Source organism: Primulina eburnea, chromosome 6, assembly GCF_022965805.1.
Source record: "Primulina eburnea isolate SZY01 chromosome 6, ASM2296580v1, whole genome shotgun sequence".
NCBI classification, from domain to species: Eukaryota; Viridiplantae; Streptophyta; class Magnoliopsida; order Lamiales; family Gesneriaceae; genus Primulina; species Primulina eburnea.
Genome location: NC_133106.1, coordinates 25,399,905 through 25,410,547, shown reverse-complemented (window position 1 = coordinate 25,410,547; position 10,643 = coordinate 25,399,905). Strand labels below are relative to the sequence as shown.

Below are 10,643 nucleotides of genomic sequence, written 5' to 3'. Positions count from 1 at the left end.
TGACCATTATCATGTCTCACCTGTTGTCATGCACACATACAAACACAACAACAGCCGGATAACTCCGGTGAGAATATAATCCCAATATAAACCATGTATACATTCAATCATATAACTAGATACAAAAGCATTAAACATATATCAATAGCATGTATCAAATTTGAAAGACATGAATCGATATAAAGCTATAAATAAACTCTAGACTTGTCATCTCAGACTCGACTCATCTCTAATCTAGGGATCCCGGTTCCTGGACATTGGCACAATATAACGAATCTCAGCGATAGAAGCCGATCCGCTCCTAAGCAAACATCGATATAAACCAACATCTAGTGTCTTGGCATATCCGCCAAGGACTTGGCATGTTCGCCAATGACTAGGCATCTCCGCTTATGACTCAGTATACGCTTTGCTATAACTCATTAGACTAAGCATATCAATATCAGCAATTGCAAACATCAATGCAATAAACAAAGTATGTGGTTTTATGGGAAACACGAGTCCAATCTGACTCGGGTCGATCTCCCGTTAACATCGATTTATGCCTTTCTTTTGGTTGGTTTGACGAAGTCGAAGCCTCGAATTCGAATCTGTCAATATCAAATCTGAAATGACATTTGCAATAGGCACAATATCAATATACAATCTCAATCAATCCTAGATATAATCAGAACTCTATCAAATTCTATTTCAACGACATAACGGTATCATCTCGATATACCCAGCAATACAATATCAATTAGATATCAATTCCCACAACTCATAATCGATAACAATACAAATCTGATATCAAATCTCAATCAATTTCATTCTGAAAATCATAATAATTCCATACAGTATCTGTTCTTCAATTCGATTTCGATTATACGATGTCTACTATGTCAGGAACACCATATATGAATCATATCCGATTCCTTCAAAATCATATTTTCAAATCATAACAAAACGTAATAAAACTTACGTCCAATTGAAGCTCTCGTTGATAGAAACACAGTACTGAAGTCGGATTGAAATTCTGACAGGCGGATCTTGCACAATCACAAATCTAAAATATGAAAAGGCGTAAGGATTTTCACCTATCCTTCGCTGAAGCTTTTCACGATTCTCTCTCTGAAATTTCAAGGAAATGCTGAAGAATTATATACTCAAGTGCATGGTGAAGAAACGTGGATCATTCTTTAGGCTGCACTTCTCGCGCATATGCGCAACCCTCCTTGGCGCATATGCGCGAGACATCATGTCTCGATGTGTGTCTCTCGGCAGCTCGCGTATACGCGCGCCCTCATCCGGCGCATATGCGCGAGGTTCTCTGCCAATCTCGCGCATATGCGTGGGTCCTGTCGCACATATGCACGAGGTTCTCTGCCTACCTCGTGCATATGCCCGAGGGCTCATCCTCGCACATATTTCCAATCTTCTTTCCGGCTTTTTCAGTCCGATCCAATTCGTCTATAACCACATCAATTATCAACAAATCATTTCAGATTACAATAATAAAAATCTCGGGCATTACAGTGTAAGGGTCCGTGTAGATGCTGGAAATTCACATTTTGCACGAAAAATGGACACGGACTCCATGTCGAGGTCCGGGTAGCCTCTGAACTTGCAAACTCGCGAAAATTCACCAACTTATTGATTCATTCTTCTAATCCAAGCCTAGAGACCATGAACTAACACCTAATGTGGGGCCCCGGGTCCGACATCTAATACCAATAATTATAAAAGTAACAAACCAAATGATTTAATAAAATACATAATTTGTTGTTCACAAATCCACATAACGTCATCAAAATAATTTAAAGTTCTCAAATGTTTGAAATATAATTTTCAACATTCCAAAATAAAGTAGTGAACCAAATTTTTCCCAACATCCTCAAATGCTCCTAAGACCCGAGAATCCCACTCTAACTCGTATCTCCTCGCCTGGAGCTTGACTCTGGCATCCCAAGCCTCGCCTCACCTACCGTCAAGCACATGAAAACAAGAGGTACCGGACATGCCGGTGAGTATAAACCCAGTATGATAAAATCAATAACATAAGAGAATTAAAATACAACAATTTCACATAATATCATAAAGATGCAATATAATGCAATGTATGATCAGAAGCTGGGGGCTATCAATAAATCTCAAGATCAAGTGAATCATCTGGTCATAGGGTACCCAAGGGAATAGAATCACCCAGCAACATCCACCGACTCATCCGCTCGGGGTGGGGTGCTGTGTTCTACAATCCCAGGACTATGATGCGCCTATAGAGAGTGTTCAGGCCATAGCAGCGACCTCCGCATACACTATGCCAACTCAACTATAGCCTCATACGTCCAACAAATCAATATATCAAGGCGACCTCCGCCATATCAAATCTGAATCAACAAGTGGCTCAATATGCAATGCCATGATGCAAATCAATATCATCATCTCAATATAATAATAAACTCATCTCAAGGCCACAATCATCATTGAATCACAAGTAATTCATCGAGCCATAAAATATTCAATTTAAAATAAAATTAATACTTTTACCTCGTATGTTATCGACAGTAACATACCTTTCAAATATTACCAAAAGAAGACCGAAATGCGTATGTGAGAAGTCTTGAACCTTTGAATTCTACTATAACTCAAGGACTTTGATCATCTATCAAAATAGAGTATTTCTGTTCAAAATTCATAATCAATCCAATACGGCTTCAAATCAAGATCCACAGATTTCTTAATCATAATATTCCATAAAAACATTCATTGGATCATTTCATCAAACACATGGCATGTGTGCTAAAAGGTTAGCTCCTCTTCAATTCTATTTTAAATTCAACCCAACACAATCACAACATCTCCAACATCTCTATATCTCAAATATCAATTCAATTATCAATTCTAAACTTCAACCCATTTCCAAACTTTAACAAAAATCGGAAAAACTTACATCCTTGTGAAGCCCGTGATGAGAGGATCACAAATCTAACTTTATTTCATAATTTCCTTGAACAAATCTCCCATGGATTGAAGAATACTTTAGAAAATGGAAGGAAGAATGAAGAACCCTAGCTTCTAACCCAATGGAGAGAAAAGAAGGAGAAGGAAAATGAGAAGAAAGAGCATCCCACTCGATTTTATGCCTTCCCAAACACCAAAACACGCTTTTTCAATTTGCTGGCCGCTAGGGCGAACCTCTTTTTCCGCTCGGGCGCGTAACTCTCGGCCAGAACACCAAAATTTTCGAACATGGCTCGCTAGGGCGGACATAAATTCCCGCTAGGGCGAGCACACTGCGCACAGGCACTACAAAGATCGCTTCGGAAACGCCTCTTCCCTTTAGAATTTGGAAAAGTGGTAAACTACAAAGTTGTAGCCCTATGTCTTGGCTTTCATCTCCCAAAATTTCAGCTCATTTGAAGGTCTGAGTAAAAAGTTATGCCAATTCTCCCAACATGTGTCATTGTAGGAACGACGATACGCACGACACACTTCGGGGCGTTTTTGGCTCGTCTTCCCTAATGATTTGACCAAAACGCAAAATAACAAAGTTATAGCCTTATGTCATATCTTTCTAATGAAAGTGGCCTCACATCAATTGGATCAATATACAAAACATTATTCTAAAAACCACAACCACTGTCACATTTTTCACACCGTTTCTGCACTTCCATTACCTATTTAGCTCAAAATCCACCTTTGATTCTTCCCATCAATTATCTATTCCATTCTATAACATTCATTACCATTTATACCATAACGTAAAGTCATAAACCATCACAACTACTATCACATTTTCAAAATTCGGGCATTACAATTCTTCCCCTCTAAAAATAGATTTCGTCCTCGAAATCAATCATCTCTTTCAAGTTTATCATGTAATAATCAATACTGAAAATAAAACCGAGAATAAAAGCGTACTTCATTTGAATAACTCTGGATATTTATGTCTCATTTTATCTTCTAATTCCCAAGTTGCCTCTTCGGCACCATGTCTGTTCCACTGTACTTTAATCAACGGTATCAATTTATTTCTGAGTTGCTTATCTTTTCTGTCTAGAATTTGAATCGGTCTCTCAATGTAGCTCAAATTCTGATCTAACTCAACCTCATCGGTTGGAAGTACATGAGAAGGATCTGGATGATATTTTCTCAACATGGACACATGAAAAACATCATGAACACCTGATAATGCAGGAGGAAGAGCTAATCTATAAGCCAAATCACCAACACGTTCCAAAATCTCATACGGACCTATGAATCTTGGTGATAATTTACCCTTCTTTCCAAATCTAATTGTACCACGAAAAGGAGATATTTTCAGAAAAACTCTGTCACCTTTCTCAAAAATCAACGGCCGTCTCCTGATGTTCGCATACTTAGCCTGCCTATCCTGAGCAGCTCGCATACGACTCTGAATCAATTTCACCTTCTCTGTCATATCTCTTATCATATCAGGTCCTACAATTGGTGCTTCAGATAAATCGTCCCAATACAGAGGAGATCTACATTTTCTACCATACAGTGCTTCAAATGGTGACATTCCAATGCTCACTTGATAACTATTGTTATAAGAAAACTCGACAAGTGGTAATGAATCCTGCCAACCAATACCAAAATCCATCACTACAGCTCTCAGCATATCCTCTAATGTCTGAATAGTACGTTCTGATTGTCCGTCTGTCTGAGGATGATATGCTGTACTCAAATGCAAACGAGTACCAAGGGCCTCTTGTAAACTCTGCCAAAAATGAGAAGAAAATCTGGGATCACGATCTGATACAATTGACTTAGGAACACCATGCAATCTCAAAACTTCTCTGATGTACAATCTGGCCATCTGATCATGCCTATATGTCATCTGATAAGGAATAAAACATGAAGACTTGGTTAATCTATCAACGATAACCCAAATTGCATCGCAACCCCTCGACGACCTCGGCAATTTTGTGACAAAGTCCATGGTGATATGATCCCACTTCCATTCTGGAACTTTAAGACTATGCAAAAGACCTCCTGGTCGCTTTCTTTCTGCTTTCACTTGTTGACAATTTAAACAACGAGAAACAAATTCTGCTATGTCAGATTTCATTCTTTTCCACCAAAATTGTTTCTTCAAGTCATTGTACATCTTTTTACTTCCAGGGTGTACACTGAATTTACTGCAATGAGCATCACGCAAAATCTGCATCCTCAACTCTGAAATATTAGGAACTACAATACGATCATTCACAAACAAAATACCATCATTATTGACCTGAAATTCTGATTGATGTCCTGATTTGACAAGTTCAACTGATTTCTGAATGCTTTGATCTAACCTTTGGGCCTCTTTAATTTTTACAAACAACTCGGGCTCTGCCTGAATCATAAATACTCTTACAGGTTGAGTATCTACCACAAAATCCAAACCAGAAAGACAACATTCTTCTACTAGATCAGATACACTGCTAGTGATCAAAGACATATTGCATACTTTTCTGCTCAAAGCATCGGCTGCTGCATTCGACTTACCCGGATAGTATTTTATCTCGCAATCATAGTCTTTCAACAAATCTAACCAACGCCTCTGTCTCATGTTCAACTCTGCTTGTGAAAAGAGATATTTCAAACTCTTATGATCAGTGAATATCTCAAATTTCTCCCCATACAAGTAGTGTCGCCAAATCTTTAGCGCAAAAACCACTGCTGCTAGTTCCAAGTCATGCACGGGGTATCTAGACTCATGTGGCTTCAACTGTCTTGAAGCATAGGCAACCACACGACCATGTTGCATTAATACACAACCCAATCCTTGAAGTGAAGCATCAGTGTGCACTGTAAATCCTCCTACACCTGATGGAATAGTCAGAACTGGAGCACTAGTCAATCTCTTCTTAAGTTCAACAAAACTAGCCTCACATGCTTGCGACCAAATAAATGGTGCATTCTTTTGTGTCAGCTGGGTAATTGGCCTCGCAATCTGTGAGAATCCTTCAATAAATCGACGATAATATCCTGCCAAACCCATAAAACTACGCACCTCAGGAATTGATGTCGGTCTAGACCAATTGATGACTGCCTCAACTTTACTCGGATCAACTGATATACCTGCACTTGAAATCACATGTCCAAGGAAAACCACTCTATCCAACCAAAACTCGCATTTCGATAATTTAGCATACAACTTTTCAGTTCTCAAAATTTGCAAAACAGCTCTCAAGTGCTCGGCATGCTCAATTTCAGATTTTGAATAAATAAGAATATCATCAATGAATATCACCACAAATTGATCTATATACCTTTGAAACACCCGGTTCATCAAATCCATAAATACCGCAGGTGCATTGGTCAACCCAAAAGACATTACCAAAAATTCAAAATGCCCATACCTAGTACGAAAAGCAGTTTTAGGCACATCTGCCTCACTAACTTTTAACTGATGATATCCGGATCTTAAATCAATTTTAGAATATACTGAAGAACCCTGCAACTGGTCAAAGAGATCATCAATCCTTGGCAAAGGATACTTATTCTTTACTGTGGCTTTATTCAACTGTCTATAATCGACACAAAGCCTCATAGATCCGTCTTTCTTCTTCACAAATAAAACCGGAGCACCCCAAGGTGAAACACTGGGTCTAATATATCCTTTAGCCAATAGATCCTCAAGTTGTTCCTTTAATTCTTTTAGTTCAATTGGTGCCATCCTATAAGGAGCTCTAGAAATAGGCTGTGTACCTGGCATCAACTCAATGTTGAACTCAACCTCTTGGACTGGAGGAAATCCTGGAATTTCATCTGGAAATACATCTGAAAATTCACTAACAATTGGAATATCTTCCAATTTAGGTACTGACCTTGAAATATCAATCGCATAAACCAAGAAACATTCGGCTCCTTTCTGCAACAAACGAGTCATGGACAACACAGATATCAAAGGAATCTTAGCTCGAGAACCCTTACCATAGAATGTCCAGTGATCTGTCATATCAGGCCTAAACTTAACAACCTTATGAAAACAATCTACAGTAGCCTTGTATCTTGTCAACATGTCAATGCCAACTATGCAGTCAAAATCAGACATCTCCAATACAATACAATCAAGTTCAATTACATTATCCTCATAACGAAATTCACAACCATTTATCATTTCAGCTGACCTCATCACTTTGCCCAGTGGAGTAGAAATAGATAATGTAGATGATAATGGCATAGAATGCAATGAATGAAACGAGACAAAGTGCTCAGCTATGAAAGTATGTGATGCACCAGTATCCATCAAAACATAAGTAGGATAATCTGAGAGAAAACAATTACCTGCAATAACATTATCGGGAGCATTATGTGCCTCATCCTCAGTGAGTGCAAAAACTCGAGCCTGCTGTCTTGGTGGCTGTCCTACCCTGTGGCTACCACTCTGTTTATTCTGATCTGTCCTGTTTGATTGCTGATAAGAATGAACTGTAGGGGTCTGACGATTCTGGTGAGGTATCTGTCTCGATGATCCCCCACTCTGAGATATTTCACTGCCACGGTTAGGACACACTCGAGCATAGTGTCCCACCTGGTTACACAAGTGGCAAGCTCCCGAGATTCCTCTACACTGATCGGTATAATGTCTACCACCACACTGACCACAAGTCGGACCTGAATAACCAGTGCTCTGAACTGAACCAGACTGTCTCGATCCACTAGAACTCAAAAAATTACTGCCATGCCTCTTAAATTGCTTGCCTCTAGCCCGAAACTGCTCTCTTATGCTGCCACTGTTACTACCAGTATTGCCCTGTCTGAATTGCTGTCGAAACTGTGGCTGTTGGGGTCGTTGAGAATACTGAGGACCTCTCTGTCTAATGATACCGGTTTCAGCTCCCTTGGCTCGATCAAGAGCCTCAGCAAAAGTGTTAGGCCTTCCAGTATTAACCAAGGTAAATATATCTGGGTTAAGACCATTTATGAAGTGATCGGCCTTAGCTTCTTCATCGGATGCTACATGAGGAGCAAATCTCAGTAAATTCGAGAACTTAGCAACATAGTCCTCAATATTCAGATTTCCCTGCTTTAAATTTGCAAACTCGGCTCCCCTATCTTTCCTGTAAGAGGTAGGAAAGAAACGCTGATAAAATTCAGATTTAAAAATATCCCAGGTAACAATCGTACCTTTACTCTCTAAAGCTTTCTTTGTCATGATCCACCAACTCTTAGCAACATCCAATAACTGATGAACAACTAACTTGATTCTACGATCATCTGGATACTCAAGAGATTCAAATAATTGATCCATATTCTCCAACCAGTTCTCACACTCTAATGCATTCTCTGTACCCTTCAACATCGGTGGGTGCAAAGACTGAAATCTGGCTAAAAGTATCTCCATCGGAGTAGGAGTTATATCCATCTGAGTATGAGTAGCACTGCCCTGATCTTGTGCCACTGGTACGTCCTGTCTAGGTCTACCACGACCTCTACCACGAGTAGCCATGTCTGATGTACAATAGATCAAACACAGATAAAATCACAATATCATAATCATCTCAATCTCGTATCCATCATCTCTGGCTCTCGAGACTCAAAATCTCAAAAATATCGAATAAAGATCAACAATATAATATCTCAATTAAAATCATGTATTTCACATTATGGCACAATGAAAATGCTAGCAAATATATCACATGATCAAGCAATTCGAATTGACTCGATCTACCATGTTCCCCAAATATCTTATGCTCTGATACCACCTAATGTGGGGCCCCGGGTCCGACATCTAATACCAATAATTATAAAAGTAACAAACCAAATGATTTAATAAAATACATAATTTGTTGTTCACAAATCCACATAACGTCATCAAAATAATTTAAAGTTCTCAAATGTTTGAAATATAATTTTCAACATTCCAAAATAAAGTAGTGAACCAAATTTTTCCCAACATCCTCAAATGCTCCTAAGACCCGAGAATCCCACTCTAACTCGTATCTCCTCGCCTGGAGCTTGACTCTGGCATCCCAAGCCTCGCCTCACCTACCGTCAAGCACATGAAAACAAGAGGTACCGGACATGCCGGTGAGTATAAACCCAGTATGATAAAATCAATAACATAAGAGAATTAAAATACAACAATTTCACATAATATCATAAAGATGCAATATAATGCAATGTATGATCAGAAGCTGGGGGCTATCAATAAATCTCAAGATCAAGTGAATCATCTGGTCATAGGGTACCCAAGGGAATAGAATCACCCAGCAACATCCACCGACTCATCCGCTCGGGGTGGGGTGCTGTGTTCTACAATCCCAGGACTATGATGCGCCTATAGAGAGTGTTCAGGCCATAGCAGCGACCTCCGCATACACTATGCCAACTCAACTATAGCCTCATACGTCCAACAAATCAATATATCAAGGCGACCTCCGCCATATCAAATCTGAATCAACAAGTGGCTCAATATGCAATGCCATGATGCAAATCAATATCATCATCTCAATATAATAATAAACTCATCTCAAGGCCACAATCATCATTGAATCACAAGTAATTCATCGAGCCATAAAATATTCAATTTAAAATAAAATTAATACTTTTACCTCGTATGTTATCGAGAGTAACATACCTTTCAAATATTACCAAAAGAAGACCGAAATGCGTATGTGAGAAGTCTTGAACCTTTGAATTCTACTATAACTCAAGGACTTTGATCATCTATCAAAATAGAGTATTTATGTTCAAAATTCATAATCAATCCAATACGGCTTCAAATCAAGATCCACAGATTTCTTAATCATAATATTCCATAAAAACATTCATTGGATCATTTCATCAAACACATGGCATGTGTGCTAAAAGGTTAGCTCCTCTTCAATTCTATTTTAAATTCAACCCAACACAATCACAACATCTCCAACATCTCTATATCTCAAATATCAATTCAATTATCAATTCTAAACTTCAACCCATTTCCAAACTTTAACAAAAATCGGAAAAACTTACATCCTTGTGAAGCCCGTGATGAGAGGATCACAAATCTAACTTTATTTCATAATTTCCTTGAACAAATCTCCCATGGATTGAAGAATACTTTAGAAAATGGAAGGAAGAATGAAGAACCCTAGCTTCTAACCCAATGGAGAGAAAAGAAGGAGAAGGAAAATGAGAAGAAAGAGCATCCCACTCGATTTTATGCCTTCCCAAACACCAAAACACGCTTTTTCAATTTGCTGGCCGCTAGGGCGAACCTCTTTTTCCGCTCGGGCGCGTAACTCTCGGCCAGAACACCAAAATTTTCGAACATGGCTCGCTAGGGCGGACATAAATTCCCGCTAGGGCGAGCACACTGCGCACAGGCACTACAAAGATCGCTTCGGAAACGCCTCTTCCCTTTAGAATTTGGAAAAGTGGTAAACTACAAAGTTGTAGCCCTATGTCTTGGCTTTCATCTCCCAAAATTTCAGCTCATTTGAAGGTCTGAGTAAAAAGTTATGCCAATTCTCCCAACATGTGTCATTGTAGGAACGACGATACGCACGACACACTTCGGGGCGTTTTTGGCTCGTCTTCCCTAATGATTTGACCAAAACGCAAAATAACAAAGTTATAGCCTTATGTCATATCTTTCTAATGAAAGTGGCCTCACATCAATTGGATCAATATACAAAACATTATTCTAAAAACCACAACCACTG

At 39.0% G+C, this 10,643-nt stretch overlaps 1 protein-coding gene and 1 long non-coding RNA gene across 2 annotated transcripts; both read right to left on the bottom strand.

The window, feature by feature from the left end:
* Positions 1-1,856: 1,856 nt before the first annotated feature.
* LOC140833391 (uncharacterized) lies at positions 1,857-3,420 on the bottom strand. Its single transcript, XR_012118456.1, has 3 exons — positions 2,930-3,420; positions 2,553-2,641; positions 1,857-1,960 (listed from the first exon to the last, which is right to left on the bottom strand). It is a non-coding gene; the product is annotated as an uncharacterized lncRNA (long non-coding RNA).
* A 481-nt stretch (positions 3,421-3,901) lies between these two features.
* LOC140833651 (uncharacterized) lies at positions 3,902-10,442 on the bottom strand. Its single transcript, XM_073197977.1, has 8 exons — positions 9,952-10,442; positions 9,575-9,663; positions 7,076-8,445; positions 6,700-6,862; positions 6,070-6,252; positions 5,663-5,952; positions 4,889-5,341; positions 3,902-4,393 (listed from the first exon to the last, which is right to left on the bottom strand). Exons 3-8 carry the CDS (start codon positions 8,441-8,443, stop codon positions 3,902-3,904), a joined length of 2,949 nt encoding a protein of 982 aa, XP_073054078.1. The 5' UTR covers positions 8,444-8,445; positions 9,575-9,663; positions 9,952-10,442.
* Between the last annotated feature and the right edge of the window lie 201 nt (positions 10,443-10,643).